General features: G+C 41.6%; 1 protein-coding gene and 1 long non-coding RNA gene across 2 annotated transcripts in view; one reads left to right on the top strand and one right to left on the bottom strand.

Moving 5' to 3' along the window:
- The first annotated feature begins 7,554 nt into the window (after nucleotides 1-7,554).
- On the top strand, nucleotides 7,555-9,322 carry LOC138949054 (uncharacterized). The gene is made up of 3 exons (XR_011450152.1): nucleotides 7,555-7,625; nucleotides 8,222-8,327; nucleotides 8,717-9,322. It is a non-coding gene; the product is annotated as an uncharacterized lncRNA (long non-coding RNA).
- Nucleotides 9,323-11,063: 1,741 nt separating this feature from the next.
- Nucleotides 11,064-20,681, bottom strand: part of LOC138947982 (GTPase-activating Rap/Ran-GAP domain-like protein 3) — a 39,639-nt gene continuing 30,021 nt past the window's right edge. The window contains exon 13 of the mRNA XM_070319508.1: nucleotides 11,064-11,206. Within this exon, the coding sequence (XP_070175609.1) occupies nucleotides 11,064-11,206 (143 nt within the window). The remainder of the gene's footprint in view (nucleotides 11,207-20,681) is intronic.

Genomic DNA, 20,681 nt, shown 5'->3' with positions numbered 1-20,681 from the left:
AATAATACAAACAAAACTGAGTATTTTGCATGATTATTATGAAGGTTGTTTTGCGAAAAAAATGATTGGATGCGTGAAAAATGGAGGTCTGATCTGTGACATGAACCATCAACTAGTTTTGCACCTCACTACAAAAATCGTTTAGAATGTCCAAGGACTGCTATTCTTGTTATGTGTGTTTGGTTTAAGTGTACTTGACAGTTGAAATGTTATTTTGTCCACAGAATTGTTTTTTTAAACGAAATTAATCGCTTGAAAGTTTGCCATCACTTTCGTAACATAGTTTTCCACACGCGTGCAACAGCAACTAGTCCTAAATTTGAACTTTAGAATGTGCATATTCATCTTCAACACGATCTTGACATGAAAGGGCATAGAAAATAGCTAAGCTAAATGTTATTTAAGTATTATTTTCTCAAAATTGCATCTGCAAACTAAGTTGAAAGTTACGCAATATGACATGCTTCCTCAAAATTCAGTTACGATGGTGAACGGTTTTGCAAAGAATGTTCAGAGTTTTGAAGAAAGATTAGAACTATTTTGCGCGTAGTCACTTCCTTAGAGGTGCGGGTGACTACGCATGCGCAGTTACAGAGAGAAATAGTTCAGCTTCCAGCAGCGAAGAAAGATTTCGAGCATGTTTCCGAAGTCTGTGATTTTGTTACGAAAGTGATCAACACCCAAGGTTCTTGAGAAAAGGTGAGTTTTTGCTGCTATGATATTCTATGAAGTGAAAAATTAGGCTAAACATTTGTTAATAATAGTTTTTCTTTCGATTAATATAAGAAGAGGTGATCTTCCTGGCTGCTCATCTGTTCCGTGCAAAATGGCAGCAGACGCAGTTCACTGCCATGAGGACCTCTGCTCCCTTTCCCCGCAACACGGTAGGCATGGTGCTTGACTTTGCGGAAAACTTTACTTGCTTGTTCCAGGATGAAATCCAGGCAGCCCACTGGTACCACGAGCAAGTAACAGTTCACCCCATTGTCACGTACTATGCTTGCCCAGCTTGCGGGGAGACTGTGACAGAGTCCCTTGTGTGCATCAGTGATGACAGGCGCCACGACTACGATGCAGTCTACGCCTTCACAACTATTGCGATGGACCACCTCAAGACCATCAGAGGGCTTTCCGTTGAGCATGTCATCCAATGGAGTGACGGCTGTGCAGCCCAATATAAATCAAAAGGCCCATTCAGCGATATCTCCCATGCCATACAGGACTTCGGCTGCACATGGGAGCTAAACTTCTTTGGATCGCGCCACGGGAAAGGTGCATCTGATGGAGAAAGTGCCGTCGTAAAGCACGGCGCTGCGAATGCTGTGAAGTCAGGAGCGGCCAACATCGACAACGCCAAAGATCTCTTTGACTTTTGCTTCACAAGCAGGCTCAACAAGCAGCCTGGAGATGGAGAGTGCGACGGCCACTCCTTTCGGTCGTTCTTTTGGGTGCCACAGACCGACATCCAGAGGGACAGAGGTCGAGTGGTCAAGACACTCAAAGGCACCCGATCTCTGCACAGCATCAGGTGCGTGGAGCCAAATGTGCTCTGCACACGACTGCTGTCATGCTTTTGTGCTGCGTGCCAGTCTGGGGTGGGCGTTTGCTCGAATGGTCGTGAGGCAGGAAATTGGGACAGGCAAGCCCTCCGACCTGAACTTCCCCAAATTCACCCCCCCATTGCTCAACAACCAACCGGTCCTCGAGTGCCATACCACCCCTTGCTCAAGCACCAATCCACGCTGCTCCTCCCCCCGCTCAAGCACCGATCCCTGCCGCACCTCAAGATCTAGCCCCGGCTGCACCCCAGAATCCAGCCCCGGCTGCAGCTCTCGCTTGTCATCAAGTGACGCCCCCTGCTGCACCTCTTTTGAAATAAATTAATTAACTGCAAGTGGCAACTGTTCTATATGTAACCAATGCCTTTGGTTTATTGTCTTAACAATTGAATGAACCACTTTTGAACATTTGCATTCTTCATGTCAAACCTTATAAAACATGTCTGGTTGTTCGTTTCCGAGTTACGTCGGTGATGAACTTTTCATTAATTTTTCTCTTTTCTTGGGGCAAAGTTTGATTGATTTTGTCCAGCTTTTTTTCTTTCTGTTCCTGTTTTAGTGTTTGGCATTTTACCTAAGAAGAATCTGGTTGCAAAATCAGCTTCATTTAGTAAAGTTTGTGGGAAAAAGCATTTACCGTTTCTTTGTTACAAAAGTGATGTTTCCATGTTACATCGGTGACCATTTTGCATTCTTTTGGGATAACTTTCTAACATTTTGTCTTAGAGCAACAAATCTTTGTATATATGCTATTGTGAAGGTTAAATGTCAATAAGACTGAATGAATGCCATGTATCAACATGTTCTGATCAGGATATTATTAATTAATTTTCATTTTTATTTTGAAATTTTGACTAATGCATGGAACTTTGAAAAAAACATTATTTTGTTGTTTGCATGTAGTCATTTCATATTGAACTCTATAATGGCTTGTGATTCAACAATAATAACTGAATAAAAGTCGTTTTCAGCCTTATAAATGCAGGTTTTTTTGGTCTTTTATTGTTTCCATGTTACACGGGTGATTTTGCACACATGGTCCAAATAATGCTCAATATATGGCAAACTAAAGGCAATGTTATATTTTTTCTTGTTTAAACTGAAAAGTTTTATTTGTACTATACACCACTCCTCTCTCTGCCATCATCAAGCAACACGCAGTCAATCACTACCTCTTTGCAGACGACACACAACTCCAACAAGCATGCAAGCATACAGAAATCCAAGCGGTGACGCACACTCTCCAAAACTGCACTTCAGATATTAAATCATGGATGACAAACAATATGCTCAAGTTAAATGATGACAAGACTGAATTTCTTCTTTTCTCTGGAGCTTCCTCTTCGACCACTTCCCTTCCAGCCTCCATCACAGTAGGTTCTAGTGACATTTCTCTCTCTGATAGTGCTAGGAATCTTGGGTTCATCATGGACTCCCACCTCTCAATGAAACAACACATCAAAAAAGTCTGTCAGACATGTTACTTTGAGATCAGAAGAATAGGTTCCATAAGAAAATGTCTCACTGTTGATGCCACTAAAACTCTCGTTACATCCTGCATTCTGTCCAGATTAGATTACTGCAACTCCCTTCTCATTGGCTGCCCTGACTCCACTCTCCAACCCTTGCAAAAAGTACAACACTCTGCTGCACGTCTCATTTTCAGAGCACAGCATCGACAACCCTGCACTCCTCTCATGAAAGAACTTTACTGGCTTCCTGTATCTGAATGTATTAGGTATAAAGCTGCCTGCTTCTGCTATAATATCATCTCTGAATCGGCACCTGCCTATCTTTCTGAACTGGTCTCCCTCTACACTCCCTCTCGCACCCTTCGTTCTTCTGATGATGCTCGACTTCTCCGTCAAGGTCGCTTTAAACGCAAGGCTCATGGTTTCCGCACGTTTTCGTAGTATGGACCTCAGTTATGGAATTCACTCCCCTTTCAATTACGTCACTCTCCATCCATTTCATCTTTTAAGTCCAATTTGAAAACTCACTTGTTCCAACAACATTACGGATAGTTCCTTAGTATAGAGTCTGGGGATGTGAGATGTGCATGATGTGTTGTTTGAATCTGACAGTGATTGTATGATTTTTGTATACATGTATTGTTGTCACGCGCTTTGAACTTCTGATAAGGCGCTTTATAAATGCCCGTTATTATTATTATTATTATTATTATTATTATTATTATTATTATTATTATTATTATTTAAGTTATTGAGACATCCCAGTGCACTAAGGGATTTATAGAGCAAATCGAGAAAATTCATTATTGAACGAAGCGCATAGCGCTGAGTTCAATAATTATTTTCGAGATTTGCTCTATAAATCCCTTAGTGCACTGGGATTGTTTCAATAACGATATTGTCGGTACCGCCAGAGAAAAAAGAAGATACAACACGCACATTTTGCTACGCGCATTTGAATAGGCATAACTGTGTGGTCAGGTCGTATAGAAGATCTACTTTTTTGTGGGCTGTCTCGTGTGTCGTGCTTTCATCACACGCAAACTCTTGTTTTAATTTCTGTTGGTAAATTCCAGTGTAGCGTTAAGCTAAACAGTGATGATCTTTCTCTCATTTGAACTCGGAGAAAGGACTGTGCTTTCAGTTATTTGCGGTTCGAAACCTTCATCGAGCTTCGACAGATTGACTTGCAGAGTTTTGCCCCTTGCCAAGGTCGACGGAAAGCCGCCCATTTTCAAAATAAACGTGGCATGTTTTTCGTGTGGTATCTTCCCTCATCGGGGAGTCTGGTACTAAATATGAACGGTAAGAATGCTCTGAACCCTACACGTATTATATCCCCATCGTTTTATCGTTCACATTTGCCTAACATGTTAATTTGCTGAGCGGGATTTATGTCGTCTGCTAGGCTATTGCACTGAGTCTCATTTCAAAAACAAAAATTGCTCGTCCCGTTGCACTGAGTCTGCACACATAAAGCAGGCTGGTAATAAGTCTTATATGTGGTAAGAACGTTCTAAACCCTACACGTTTTCGATTCCGATTGTTCTTGCCTTAAAATAAACGGAAAACATTCATTTACTGAACAGATGCAGTCGTATTTCAGTGTAGTCTGCTACGTGCTGATCTAGCTGCTACGTTATCGGAATAACACTTGTGTTTTCTGTTAGCTGCTGGGAATTGTATACTAACTCATCATTTGGTAATGTGGATAATAAGGTACATGCCACCAACATGGCATAATTATGAGAGGAATCTTCGCAAGTCGAAACTGAAAAATTAGACACAGCGGGTTCTATTTTTAGATCAGTGCAACTGTGGGCGGCACAGGCGCATGCAATCTGTCAGAAAAAAACCCACTTCTGCTTTAATTGAAAAGCAGGACATTTATGGTCATAATCATTGGTATTGTGGAGAATATAAGCTACATGTCATTAATTAATTCTGAGGATGAGAGTACAGTCTCGCTTTGGCAAAGGGTGTAAGAATACGCTCTGTGGAAAAGTTAGCGCACTCCAGGAGTGCGCTAACAGATTTCGCGCATCGCCATTAGCCAATCAGCTGGTTCACATCAGTCATGTGACACCAGTACTTACTGACAATTATTATTATTATTATTATTATTATTATTATTATTATTATTATAAGGTACACCCTGAGAAGTGTGTAAATAGTATTATCAAAGTTTTCTGGGAAGATTTTACTTTTGGTGATAATGTCACAAACAGAGGACGAGATTCTGAGACGCACCCATATGTGTTCCGTGTGCGGTTTTTTTAGCGTGCGTGCAGGTCCGACTCATCGCACTGGCCCTGCCGGCGACCAGACGCCTATTCTTACACACTAATTGTCCCTAATTCTCAAACGAAAGGGGATGTTAATGGTCCTTCACCCTAATTGTGTCTCAAAGGTCTGGGTCCATAGCCCAGGGATACTTTTTATTAAATTGTGTGTGAAGGGGACGGGGGTAATTCTCATTTGGATACCGGCCCCCGTAGCGTGGTGAGCGCATCGGGCTGTTGGCCGGGAGGTCGTGGGTTCGAATCCCATCAGGGTCATGTGGGTTTTTCGGGGTGTGGGTCTTGCTGGGTATAGGTGTTGCATGGTGTTGTTTTAGCGCTGCGGTTGTTGTGCTGGCTTTGCTACAGTCTTCGAAAAGTGAGGTGGCTATGGGGATGGTTTGCTGGCATGATTATCTCTTAAAGGCTGCCATATTCGTAGCGTTCATTAATTAATTCATATTGTTTACATGTGCCAATAATGTTATAAAACTGTACCTAAGGGGATATAATAACGATTGGCTGTACATGTAGCTTTCGAACACAGAAACAAATATTTCAGTATTGCAAAGTGGTGTTGATAGTGTCGAATGTAAACAGAACAGTCTCAAAGTGAAAGTGGATGTTTTCCGGACATTGCGCAGGCGGTAATATACGATCTCTCACAGCACATAATTATTCGCAAGCATAAGGCCACAGGCTTCAACTGACAAGCTACAAGTAAATCTAATTTTCTAATAGGCCTATGTACTCACGTGTCCAGCAAAACTTTGTCCTTTGTACTTGGTTCTCAATTTGAAGCGATGGGCCTCTGACGAAAACAATCTTTCTTTCAGCGCGACCCAGCGCGACCCAGCGCTGGTGCTGCGTGGTGATGAAGCAAGGAGTCCACTTTCTCTTCTCAGCAGATTTAGTGGCCTTGACAGCTTTAGACGGGTTTACTTCTATCTTTTTTGCCATTGTACGCAAGCGCGCTTTGACTGTCTCCGACGCCATCTTTGGTTTACAACTTGACTAAATGTAAAAAGAAACCGCCCAGCTTTGAGATGGTGATCCGAATCGTGTACGTGGGAAGGGCTGCGTGCCTGGAACATATCGCTCTCTTTTGAATCAAATGGTTTAATATACTAGAGCCTTTCATTTTAAATCCAGTGTGCAAACAGTAACATTTTCTTCGTCTTAGAAATCCAAACTCGAGATGCTACGAGTGTATCTACTTCAACATGAAACAGTATCGCATCTCTACACTCAGCCAGTCACCGTACGTGTTATTCTCGTTAAGATCGTCTTTGACATCGCCCTGAGCGAGTGCTCTGCCCTTGGCTGAACTCTCCGAGCAAGGAGTCCTGAAGCGTCGAGACAATGGCGTAATTGGATTGATCCTCTACTGAGAGGGCAATGTAGCAAAGGAGACGCGACAGGTTATTATAGACTGCATTCCCTTGACCAAGTCAAAATGCGGGCAGGGAACAGTGTGCTACTTTGTCAATATGATAGGCGTGCTTGTTATTACATACATGAACCTATGTTTTATGTTTTATGTGTGTTGTCCTTTTGTACAATTGTTGTTATAATCGTTTCCAGGCAGGCAGGGTGTGCAGAAGAACATTTTCCATTTTTTGTAATATTTTAATGGACAACAAAGTGATGTTATTGTTATTGTTATTATTATTATTTAAGTTTCGAGACATCCCAGTGCACTAAGGGATTTATAGAGCAAATCGAGAAAATTCATTATTGAACGGAGCGCAGAGCGCTGAGTTCAATAATTATTTTCGAGATTTGCTCTATAAATCCCTTAGTGCACTGGGATTGTTTCAATAACGATAATGTCAGTACCGCGCCCAGAGAAAAAAGATGATTCAAAACGCACATTTGGATAGGCGTAATAGTGGGGCTCGTATGTTGCAGACGCACTCATAAATCATTCACATCTTGCAACAAACATCATACTTTGTGGTATTGTTCCTTATAATTATTTAAGGGATTTCAGATACAGAGCCACTTCAGAAATCGTTTTTTTTGTCTTTGATAGGGAATAAAAGGCTGCATTTACAGCAGACGAAATTCGTACCAAAAGCGCTCAGCAGTAAATATTCCCAACTCAGCAAATGTAAAATTCAATGGTTTACCATGCACCAGAAGTTGTCTGCTGATAACACATGCATGACATAAATACTCTTATGGGTATTTTTGTGTTCTGGTATTTAATTTGATCGTTTTTAGAATGTTATATATCCGCAGCATGAAAATTCAAGATGGCGGCCTCCGCAACATTGCGTGTTTTGATTTGAGCGAAAACAACGTTTCGGAAGGTAAGTTTTCAAGAATACGCATCCATTCACCAATGTCACATCATTTTACTGTTTAATTCTCCCCTGGGGTCTGTTATTCATCGGGTGAAGCGCTGAAATGCAGAGTAATCTTGCAATAGCTCATCAAGCTGGATTGTGATGCTGATAGATCTAGATCTATCTGTTGATTACAAGTAAGGAAATCATGATCGCCACGCTGGTGATTTTAAACAGATTAAACGAACTTTGAATAAAAGGCGAGGAGAAAGAGATTGTTCATGGTATGATAAATGATTAGTCCTGCCTACGTTAAGGACTTCCATAAGGTGGGGAGGGGTAGAGTCAAAAACTGAGTGAGGGTAGGCCAGATAGTAGGATGACCAGCTGGAGATAAAAACACTCCACTCCCCATGTCTTTACAGTGTTGTGATCAAACTTTCAAAGACGGTAGGTAACAGACAAAAGCATACAGTGTATGCTAATCAAATGAGATAAGTGGTTTTGAAAAATGAAGAGGTACCGCTCTTTGAGTTTTACAATTTTGGTTTGTTGCTTGTTTCTCATCCTTTTGCTTATTTTAAGTTGACCGTGCATTGGTGTGAATTTTATTTTTACAGGATATATACAAGAGTTACACCACATGCCGGTTCCTGGGAACAAGCGTTCTGCATTTATTCCGGTGCCACAGAAGAGAGCCGATTTCACTAGTACTACTGTATCAAGGTTTGTTACCTAATACATCTTAACAGTAAGATTTTTTTATTTGTATTAATTGGAACATGTTTGCACATCATTTGTAAGCGACCTCTGTGAATTTGATGGGTTTAACGTACGAACCCTCACTATGGTCAACATTCTGTTAGCGACTGTTTGAAGGGAATAAATGTAGCGGTCAGAAAGATTCCAGAATCAGTTGGGTCACTGGAAACTGTGTTTGTTTGTTTTTTAACCTGAAACAGTAAGAATTATACGAATTCATGAAATATAATTTTCTTTCATTTTGGTCTGTTGTGTGAAGACTTGCTAACCCGGCTTTGACCGACTCTCTGAGATAGTAAACATTATTCAAATACATTCAAATAAAAATGTCACTTTTCATCTTTTGTGTGAAGGGTACCACAGGCTGATTTCCTGCACCATGGATGTAGAGGAGGCCAGACAGTCTGCTTCTCATTCCAGCTGTGTTGCGTTTTTTTCTGCTCGTGAAGTGTATCACCACATTGCCAAAGCCATTGGCCAAGAGAAGTCACCCTGTCTGCCCATTTTGCATAGCCTTACAGGCTGTGACACTATGTCGTTCTTCAATGGTATTGGGGAATCAGAAGGCTTGGGAAGTATGGCAAGCATTTGAAGACGTCACTCAAACTTTCTTCAGGTTGTCTGCTCCTCTTTGTAAGCTGAGTACCACTGACAGGGCAGCACAAGAGCTTTTTGGTGTACATTTGTAGGACAAAACCAGCAACGTACTGGGTGTAAACAGTGCTAGACGGTACCTCTTCAGTAAAAAGAGCTGCCAAATTGACCATAATCCCCTTACAAGTGAGGTGCTGCTGCAGGACATGAGATTGAGAAGAGCCATCTACCTATTAGACTTCCAAACTCTGTGGGCTGGCAGTTCAAGGCTGGAAAGTGGGAGTCATTCTGGACGAGCTTTCAAGAGGTATCCAGCGTGTGCCGAGAACTCATGAGGTGTGCCTGCAAGAAGAGCTGTACAACAAAACGCTGCAAATGCTGCTAAGAAGGACTGCAGAGCACAGCTCTCTGCAAATGTGCTTGCATGCCTGTGAAAACTGTCAGCATCTAAACTGTGCAAAAATATTATTGCACCCATTTTCATACCCCAACTCAAACTTTTATTCCTGTGTCATTTTATTCAAACTGTCTATGCCATTAAAGGCTCGCATCTTCGCTATCTGGCACATTTTTTTTTAACATCATCATTTACGCCGTCAAAATAAGGATACCCTTGACGTGACAAAGAGATGTGACAAAAACTTCGGGTACCTTTTAAAAAGCCGACGACAATTCCTGAGGCACAACTGGGTCACTGTTGTATACGAAGAGAAAGTCAACTTGATTATCCATCCAGAACAGGTTGTTTTATTTCGCCATCTTGCATATTTCTAGTGTTGTGCCATTGTACCTACTGATGTATGTGTCGATCTCACGGATGAGATGTTTATGTGTCAAATTTGAGGGATACCCAAGTCAACTAAAATCCATGTATTTTAGCAATGACCAAGTGGGTTGCGTTGAAACTTTCAGGAATGTGTGTCTACGCACGAGGCGTAGTTCAACCGTTTGAGTACACTTTCAAATCTTCACGAAATAATATTTTAAAAACTGCCACAGGTTTGTTGACTTACATCCCACATATTTTTGACTTCGCATGTATATATGACAGATGGTTGTTTCAAGTACTGCCAAAGTTTCTTTTGAGTATAGACACTTGCCGGAATGTGCTAGTTGTGTAAACACATGAGAACAAACAACGTTTTCGAAATACAGCGATTATGAATTTTAGTCGACTTTTGAGTTGATACATTACATTTTTATCAGTTTTATTTTGGGGGTACCCTTATTTGGGCGGCGGTCAAATAATCCATGTAAAGGCCACCTTTTATCTTAAAAGTGTTCCAGTTAGCCAAGTTGAGTGCCCTCAATAGCATACATTGAATATAACAGCACAGGAATGAATGTTTCCGTTTTGGTATGAAAATTGGTGCAATATATTTATTTTTGCACAGTTTAGGTAATCCACAAATTCTTCAACCCTGCCACCCACACCGTCCAATCATTCTCTGCACCAACAATACATGTATTGTTTTGTTTAAAAATGTGTTTGTGTTAGTTTCTATTGCAAGAGAATGTCTTGTAGCATCAAAAATGCCTAAATACCCTTTTATTGGCGGCCATTTTGAAAATTGTAAAAAAACTACTGATTTCTTAATTTTTTCACGGTGGCTCTGTATCAGGTTTTGTTAAGCAAAAGCAAATGTCCATTTACGCCAAATTTGCTGTTAATCACATGAAGTGAAATATGCCTAACATACCCAACCGTTTACACTGGCGGCCATTTTGAAAAATTGTTTAAAAACTACCCATTTTTTATTTTTCGCGATGGCTCTGTATCAGGTTTTGTTAAGCACATAAAACTCTTCATATTTGCTTAATTTGGTGTTTGTTGCATGATTTGAATGATTTTGCAACATAGGAGCCCCACTATAACTGTGTGGTCAGGTTTGAGTCAGATCTACTTTTGTGTGGGCTGTCTCAGCAAGATGGAACAGCCAAACCACTGCCTGTCATTTTGAGAAGCAAAGACCCTCATAAAACACAGATGGAAAGAGAAATTCACCAACAAAACCTCTGGCTACAAGCCACACCAAGACCCCCTCCATCTCCTAAGCCGTGCTGAGCAGGCTATCATCTTCCGCCTCCGCACTGGACACTGCTGCCTCAAAGCACACCTAAGGAGGATAGGTGTAGCAGAGTCTGCCACATGTGACTGTGGAGAGGGAGATCAGACTCCAGAACATGTTCTCCAATCATGTCCCCTCCTCGACCAACTGCGGATCCAGACATGGCCTGACCCAACAGATCTGAGGACCAACATGGGGAGCACTGGAGGACCTGGAAAGAACGTCCATGTTCGTGGCATCCTCCGGATTCCGAGCCTGACACAACCGTCGTACGAAGAAGAAGAAGAAGCTACGCGCATTTGAGTAGGCGTAACTGTGTGGTCAGGTCGTGGAAGACTGAAATTTTGTGTGGGCTGTCTCAAGTGTGTCGTGCTTTCGTCACACGCAAACTCTTGTTTTAATTTCTGTTGGTAACTTCCAGTGTAGCGTTAAGCTAAAAAGTGATAATCTTTTATAGAGATCTCATTTGAACTCGGAGAAAGGGCTGTGCACTTAGACAAGTCTTTTGCGATTCAAAACCTCCAGTCGAGCTTCGACGGATTGACTGTGCAGAGTGGTGTCCCTTGAATTGACTCAGTGATCGACTGCTCGACGGTTAGCACATTTTCAAAATAAATGTGGTATGTTTCTCGTGTTGTATCTTCACTCATCGAGGAGTCTGGTACTAAATATGAACGGTAAGAATGCTCTGAACTCAACACGTATTATATCCCCATCGGTTTTTCGTTCACATTTGCCCAACATGTTTATTTGCTGAGCGGGGTTTATGTCGTCTGCTATGCTAGAGCAATCGAATAACGGCAGTCTCATTTCAAAAACAAACATTGCTCGTCACGTTGCATTGAATCTGCACGCATGAGGCAGGCTGGTAATAAGTCTTATATATGGTAAGAATGTTCTGAACCCTACACATTTTCGATTTCGATTGTTCTTGCCTTGTTCTAGAATCTATGCAAGTCGAAAATTAGTTGAGACGCAGCGGCTTCTATTTTTAGATCAGTGGCACTGTGGCACAGGCACATGCAATCTGTCAGAAAAAACCCACTTCTGCTGTAATTGAGAAGCAGGAAATGTATGGCCATTTGGTATTGTGGAGAATATAAGCTACATGTCATTTATTAATTCTGAGGATGAGAGTACAGTCTCGCTTAGGCAAAGGGCGGAAGAATACGACATTTTTTCGATAAATGTCTTTGATGACGTCATATCTGTCATTTTGTAAAAGTTGAGGCGGCACTGTCACACCCTCATTTTTCAATCAAATTGATTGAAATTTTGGCCAAGCAATCTTCGACGAAGGCATTTCAGCTTCGAGGCCTATGACTTGGGTCATTAAAAATCTGAAAATTGTAATTAAATTATTTTTTATTATAAAACAATCCAAAATTACGTTCATCTTATTCTTCGTCATTTTCTGATTCCAAAAACATACAAATATGTTATATTTGGAATAAAAACAAGCTCTGAAAATTAAAAATATAAAAATTATGATTAAAATTAAATTTCCGAAATCGATTTAAAAACAATTTCATCTTATTCCTTGTCGGTCCCTGATTCCAAAAACATATAGATATGATATGTTTGGATTAAAAACACGTTCAGAGAGTTAAACAGAATAGAGATATAGAAAAGCGTGCTATCCTCCTCAGCGCAACCGCTACCGCGCTTTTCTGGATTGTTAATTTCACTGCCTTTGCCACAAGCGGTGGACAGACGATGCTACGAGTGTACGGTCTTGCGGAAAAAAATGCAATGCGTTCAGTTTCATTCTATGCGTTCGACTGAGCTTGACTAATCGTTGTATTTTCGCCTTACGCCACTTGTTTCTCTTAGAATCATGCGACCTTGGCCTTTTTTGAGTTTTTATCATATTGGTTTTTTTTTGTATCTGCAAACCGTTTCCTAGCATAAAAAAATCATGATGTCCGTTACGTATAAGCTCCTTTTACTTATATAACCACCCTTATTTTTTCAAATTACCCAGTTTACTCGAATTTAATACAGCTTTTTTTATTTAATTTTTTGTATTGGGGGGGGGGGGGATGTCTCTTTGGACCTATTCCGACTGCGGATTAATCTTTCATCTTGCTAAGTGAGTGCCGAATCCATTAGCATGCCGCCTGTAATGAAGGTGATTTTCCCTGGCTTCCGGATTTCAGGTTTCGAATACATTTGTAACGATTTTTTTTCTGAAAATCTTGCAAGTGAAGATAATTGTGCCCGACTTCCGCGTTATTGGCCTAGCTACTTTACACGGAAACGAAAACGAGGTAAACGGGCAATATAAAACCTAAACCCCTTCCTTCGTTCTTTCGTACGTAGATTTATACCAAGCTTACCTCTCTGTGTCTCTCTGTCTCTGTTTCTGTCTCTGTCTCTGTCTCTGTCTGTCTGTCTGTTTTTCTGTATGTATGTCTGTCGTTCTCTCTCTCTCTCTCACTCTCTCTTTCTTTCTTTTTTTGTCTCGCTCCCTCCTCTGTCTGTGTCTGTGTGTCCCTCTCTCCCCCCCCCTCTCTCTCTATCTCTCTCTCTTTCTCTCTCTTTCTCTCTCTCTCTCTCTCTCTCTTTCTCTCTCTCTCTCTCTTTCTCGCTCGCTCTCTCTCTCTCACACACACACTCCCCCTCCCCCACCACCACACACACGCACAAACTTGAAACAAATCGACCTCATCACCACTTAAACGGCAATTAGCGGGGTAAAAACGGTCATACACGTACAAATCCACTCGTGCTAAAAACATGAGTGAACGTGGGAGTCTAAGCCCATGAACAAAGAAGAACAAGTCGCGTAAGGCGAAATTACTACATTTAGTCAAGCTGTGGAACTCACAGAATGAAACTGAACGTAGTCCGCCGCTAGTGCAAAGGGCAGTGAAAGTGACGAGCCTGTTTGGCGCGGTAGCGGTTGCACTGTGCTGCATAGCACGCTTTACTGTACCTCTCTTCGTTTTAACTTTCTGAGCGTGTTTTTAATCCAAACATATCATATCTATATGTTTTTGGAATCAGGAACCGACAAGGAATAAGATGAAATTGTTTGTAAAACGATTTTGGAAATTTAATTTTAATCATAATTTTTATAGTTTTAATTTTCAGAGCTTGTTTTTAATCCGAATATAACATATTTATATGTTTTTGGAATCAGAACATGATAACAAATAAAATAAAAGTAATATTGAATCATTTTATACAAAAATAATTTTAATCACAATTTTTAGATTGTTAATGACCAAAGTCATTAATTAATTTGTAAGCCTCCATGCTGAAATGCAATACCGAAGTCCGGCCTTCGTCGAAGAGTGCTTGGCCAAAATTTCAATCAATTTGATTGAAAAATGAAGGTGTGACAGTGCCGCCTCAAAAAGCCGGATATGACGTCATAAAAGACATTTATCGAAAAAAAAGAAAAACACGTCTGGGAATATCATACCCAGGAACTCTCATGTAAAATTTCATAAAGATCGGTCGAGTAGTTTACTCTGAATCGCTCTACACACACACACACGCACAGACAGACACACACACACACACATACACCGCGACCCTCGTCTCGATTCCCCCTCTATGTTAAAATATTTAGTCAAAACTTGACTAAATGTAAAAAGAAGCTGAGCGCGATTGATTGAATCTTGCGAAATAGTTGGTTCAAAAGTAGGCGAACTCCAGCTAAGCGTGTAGCTGTTTGCCTCAAAGGTCCAAAACGCGATGCGTGTTCTTGAAATTGAATACTCTCGACTGGCACCAGGATTCCTCATGTCGAGACTGAATAGAGACTGAATAGAGACGGGCGCAATGGCATAGTGGATAAGACCCAGCCTCCCAAGCGGATGGTCGTGGGTTCGAATCACGGACGCGCCTGCTGAGTTAAGGGTGAAGATACTCCAGGACGGTCATTTCATATGCAGACAGTTAAGATTCGTCCTGTCCTAGAAACTAAGTTCTTGTTAACAATCTCAGCGTGTATTTACCACCCCCCCAAAAAAATAAACCAGAACTTCCTGTTTTTATGACCGCACTGTGTTGTAAACGTGTGATTTGTCCAACATGTGTCCTTTCATAGAAACTTAGGTCTTGTGGGTTATCTCTGAGTTTTTATTGTGTTTTGACTGAACCAGAACTCCTGTTTTTTAAGTCCGTGTTGTAATGCAAACGTGTGGTTTTACTTTTTTTTCATGCCGAACCATAGCCTCCTCTTACTGCATTGTGACATTTCTAACCCTTGCTAAGCGATCTACGTTTACTTGTCTTTGTTTAAATGCATTCGTGACTCTCCAACTTCAAAACCACTTTTCCGGAATTTCCCTCATTGCATTTCCTTGCTGGCGACCGATTTTCAGAACTCAGGCTGTTCTGTTAAATCAACACTAAGTGTCTTGACACCGTCTGCGTGATGTTGCTTCTTTAACTAAGTAAGCATAACTTCTTCTTTTTCTTAAGGACATCACTGTGTTTGAAACTCTTGCGAAATAATCCACATAGACGTGTCCGTGTTTAAAACGAATACACTCGTGTTTCACCAAGTTCCAAACCTTCTTTCACGAATTTCTTCAATTGCGTGTGCTCGATCTTGAACGAGTTTTCAGAAGTCAAACTCAACGTCCTTGGGTCCCCCCAACCCCAATCCCCCCCCCCCCCCCCAACCAATGTCCTTTCCGAGAATCGTAGACGACTGTCTGGATCCATATAATCACCGTGTTGTTTTGTAAGATCCCTGGAATTGTCTTTCTTCGTTTCCTTTATCTCAAAACGACTGTCTTCGGGTCTTTTGATCATCTGGTGTTTTGGGTCGTCTGGCACTGCGGGGGGGGGGGGGGGGGGGGGGGGGGGGGGGCGTGGGGACGTAGAGGATGGGAGGGCGGACAGAGAGACGGAATCAGGTCAGGAGGTAGACCCCACTAATCTCTGGGATTGTCTGCGCGTTGCTTTGATACAGTCCCGGCTGTCTGTATGGCTTTGTCGCCTCGTTGAACTCTTTGCCTTGTGTGCAAAATTATTGTCCGTGAAAGTGTCAGTAGTCCGGTAGTCTGTGGACCCCCCTCCTCACCGCCCCCGCCCCCTGCTACCTCCTCCTTCTCCATCTCAATGAGTAACATGAAGCTGATCCGAGCAGTCTTCGTTACAAGTATTTGTGGAATTTCTAGGAGTGCATGGTTTTCAAATTAAGGACGCAAACATCATCGTTTGTGTAACCAGGCTGAACAATATCTACCTGCATCGACCTCTCTCTGAAAAACAACAAGAACAGTTTGTTTATTCTGTATTATCCGTCTCTCACTCTCTCTCTCTCTCTCTCTCTCTCTCTCTCTCTCTCTCTCTCTCTCTCTCTCTCTCTCTCTCTCTCTCTCTCTTTATCTCTTTATCTCTCTCTCTCTCCCTCCCTCCATTTTGCTTAGATCAGGACTAGCTGTAAGAAAGGTCCTAGGGACCTAATGCTATCTTTCCTGTAATAAAGTTCAAAGTTCAAGTTCAAAGTTCTCTCTCTCTCTCTCTCTCTCTCTCTTTGTCTATCTCTGTCTCTGTCTCTCTCTCTTTCTCTCTCTTTCTCTCTCTCTTAATCTCCCTCTCTCTCTCTCTCTCTTACCCCCTCTTCCCCTCTCTCGCTCCATCTCCCGTTCTCTTCCTCTCTCTCTCTCTCTCTCTCTCTCTCTCTCTCTCTCTCTCTCTCTCTCTCTCTCTCTCTCTCTCTATCTCTCTCTCTCTCTTAATCTCTCTCTCTTACCCCCTCTTCCCCTCTCTCGTTCCATCTCCCGTTCTCTCCCTCTCTCCCTCTCTCTCTATCTCTCTCTCTCCCTCTCTCTCTCTCTCTCTCTCTCTCCCTCCCTCTCTCTCTCTCTCTCTCCCTCTCTCTCTCTCTCTCTCTCTCTCTCTCTCTCTCTCTCTCTCTCTCTCTCTCTCTCCTCCCCTTCCCTCTCTAAACCCATCCCGCCCTATTTTTTTCTGGTCTCTTTGTCTTCCTCGCTTTTCTAAAAAAAATTCAATATGTTACACCACGGATAATGTTTACTTTTTTCCAGCAAATCTACAACACTGTCCTATTCGCACTCAAAAGCAATTATTATTCCAGTAACGTCCGGACATTTACGTCTCGAAATGCAAACAGGAAAGAAAGCACTCGATGTTCTTGCAGCTCAGTCGGAAACCTACAAAACAAACAGACGGCACTTCAGAAGAAAAGTTACGGTTTATTCGATGCAACAAGGAAGACATTATTCTTTGTTTGTTTTAAAGGTTCTGTATTGATATTACTGGCACCCCTTTTAAACTGATATGGTTTTTACCTTTACAAGGCGACGATGTGAATTTGTGATGTAGATATGTGGCTGGTTATGTGTGAGAATGTAAATAATTGTGTGTGTGTGTGTGTGTGTGTGTGTGTGTGTGTGTGTGTGTGTGTGTGTGTGTGTGTGTGTGTGTGTGTGTGTGTGTGTGTGAGTTGTGTCTGTGTGTGCATGACAGTGTAATGTACGTATGTATGCATGCATGGTGATGTGTGTCTGCATATGTGTCTGGTTGGTTTTTATTTTATTTTTACCGTGCCGTGCCAAGATGAAATCCTTTTGCAAAATTGGTGAATAAATATCTTGTATCTTGTATCTTGTATCTTCATTTCTCCCCGCATGTAATATCATGAACAACATGTCCAGAATTGAGCATGGAATGAGAGCATCATTTCACTTGAGCACATAGCGTCAATAGCGTAGCTGCGTTGTCGGCAACGTGTTGTTGTTGTTGTTGTTGTTGTTGTGTCCAGATTTGTGCATGGAATAAGAACATTATTTCACTTGAGCACATAACGTAGCTGCATTGTCCGCAAAGTGTTGTTGTTGTTGTTGGTGTTGTTGTTGTTGTGTCCACATGTGTGCATGGAATGAGAGCATCACTTTACTTGAGCACTTTGCGACAATAGTGTAGCTGCGTTGTCGGTAAAGTGTTGTTGTTGTTGTTGTTGTTGTTGTTGTTGTTGTTGTGTGTCCAGATTTGTGCATGGAATCTGAGCATAATTTCGCTTTGGCGCATAGCGTCAATAGCGTAGCTGCGTTGTCAGCAAAGTGTTGTTGTTGTTGTTTTTGTTGTTGTTGTTGTTGTTGTGTCCAGAATTGAGCATGGCATGAGAGCATTATTTCACTAGAGCAAATAGCGACAATAGCGTAGCTGCGTTGTCAGCAAAGTGTTGTTGTTGTTGTTGTTGTTGTTGTTGTTGTTGTTGTTGTTGTTGTTGTTGTTGCTGTTGTTGTTGTTGGTGTTGGTGTGTGTTCAAATGAACACTAGTGTGTATCATGTATGCTACCATTCACAACAGGGCATTCTACGATCGATACACCTAACACATCCTGTTACAGAAAGTGTGTTTAAAAGTGGAACACTAGAGTCTAAGGTGCAGGAAGCTCTTGTCCCTTGTACAATCCTTACCAACAAAAACAAAAAAAGAACATCAGCCGTGGAGAACATGAGGAGGCGTGTTCATGTAAATTAGAGGTCTTGAAGCATGTGATGTTTGGTTGGATATACACAAAAATGCTGTCTTTGTTGAGAAAAAAACCCACCTTTTAAGACTCAACATTTGACTCTGTAGAAACTCTAGCTAAATGGAAACAAGGCATTTGAGATGCAAATGCTGTGCAAGAGGTCGTGGCAGTGTATTGTACATGGCTTACAGCTGGGCAACAGAAGAAAAAACAAACTGTTGAGCATAAACGGAAGGTTGAAAACGCATCAAGCTATTTGAAAGAAAGATGTCAATGGGTTTTGGGTAGAAAATCTAGAGAAAAAAAAAGGTTATCAATCAATCAATCAATCAATCAATGAGGCTTATATCGCGCATATTCCGTGGGTACAGTTCTAGGCGCTCTGCAGTGATGTCGTGTGAGATGAAATTTTATACGGCCAGTAATTGCAGCCATTTCGGCGCATATTTACCTTTCACGGCCTATTATTCCAAGTCACACGGGTATAGGTAGACAATTATTAACTGTGCCTAAGCAATTTTTGCCAGGAAAGACCCTTTTGTCAATCGTGGGATCTTTAACGTGCACACCCAATGTAGTGTACACGCGGGGGGGAGTTCGGACACCGAAGAGAGTCTGCACACAAATTTGACTCTGAAATACATTTCCGCCGAACCTGGGATCGAACTCACGCTGACAGCAGCCAACTGAATACAAATCCAGCGCGCTACCAACTGAGCTATATCCCCGCCCCGCTGTTGCTATTGTACATCGCGTGACCTCTGGTGAGAAGGGGCGATTAATGAGTGTCCATTATTATTATCATTATTACTTTCTGATTTCACGTGTTTCACAGGTTAGCATAACAGCAACAGCATGCAACCGGTTTTAAGGTATTGACCGTTTTGGGTCATTCCCTGCTTATTCTGTTTCATTAAACACAATCTAAAAGTCAGTAGCAGAAAGCTTAAAGTTAATCCTTTACATACAAATGAAAAACGAAGTCCGGGGAATGTTCGAGTTCTAAAACCTTACCGTACGTGGAAGAGAGAAGCAAATTGGAAAATCGCATGACCGAAGATCGTAAGCCGACGAGATAAATGGGGGTTTAACGTATTTGTACGGCAATGTTCTCAGTCGTACGATCGTGTCTACGTCTACTAACGAAGGTAGTTCAGAATTAACAACTTTTGCCGTCGTTCGACAGGGCAGCGAACTCCAGGTTTATGATGGTAATACGAACTGCACGCGGTGTTTACTTTCTGACGTTTTACTTATTTTTGACCTATTCAGCGCTACCTCCGGTTATGTGAAACAGCTTATATGGTGAAAATGAAACCAAGGACTGGTCTTGCTTCTGCAAAATTATGAAGATGTAGTTGTCAATGTAATAATGAAGATTTGTTGTGTTTCTATATTCGTTTTTATATGCAGCACTAGCTACGGTTATGCAAAGAATGAAGCTGTTACGAGTTTCAAACGTTGTACAAATACAATAGAATTTAAAAAAATGTTTTGACAAGAAGTTCCTTTGTCTGCCAAATAAAGTGTATTTTGTGCATTTCTTACTTGTTTCTTGTACAGCATTATACCTACGATTATGCAAAGTAATGAATCAGCTCATAGTTTCAAAACAAAACAGCCTCGGAAAGAATTTCACTCTTTTTCAAAACGGAGTGTACTTGTGTGTGTGTGTGTGTGTGTGTGTGTGTGTGTGTGTGTGTGTGTGTGTGTGTGTGTGTGTGTGTGTGTGTGTGTGTGTGTGTGTGTGTGTGTGTGCACGCTTTTGCTATTGTACATCGCGTGACCTCTGGTGAGAAGGGGCGATTAATGAGTGTCCATTATTATTATCATTATTACTTTCTGATTTCACGTGTTTGTTTGCATACTTTGCGCTACCTGCGGTTAAAGGCACAGTCCTTCCCAAGTAAACGAGTTGGCTCTCCGTCTCAAACCTGGACTGGTGTTTACATACATGGGTGAGATTCTTCCGGTATATGCCGGAAATCCGGAATCGATTATGGTCTTTTTTTTTCCTTTTTTTTTCTTTTTTCTTTTTTTTCGGTTGAGGTTGGTTCGTCTGGTTCTTCAGGATTCATGACACTTTTCAGTCCCACCCATGTACATAGGATAAGACCATCCATCCCTCCACTTAAACATATACCAAAAAGCAATAGCCTAACTGCTTTCTGTGGGAGTAAGTGGGTTTG

Source organism: Littorina saxatilis, linkage group LG15, assembly GCF_037325665.1.
Source record: "Littorina saxatilis isolate snail1 linkage group LG15, US_GU_Lsax_2.0, whole genome shotgun sequence".
Taxonomy (NCBI): Eukaryota; Metazoa; Mollusca; class Gastropoda; order Littorinimorpha; family Littorinidae; genus Littorina; species Littorina saxatilis.
The sequence above is the reverse complement of the archived record's forward strand: the minus strand, read 5'-3'. Positions and strand labels throughout refer to the sequence as shown.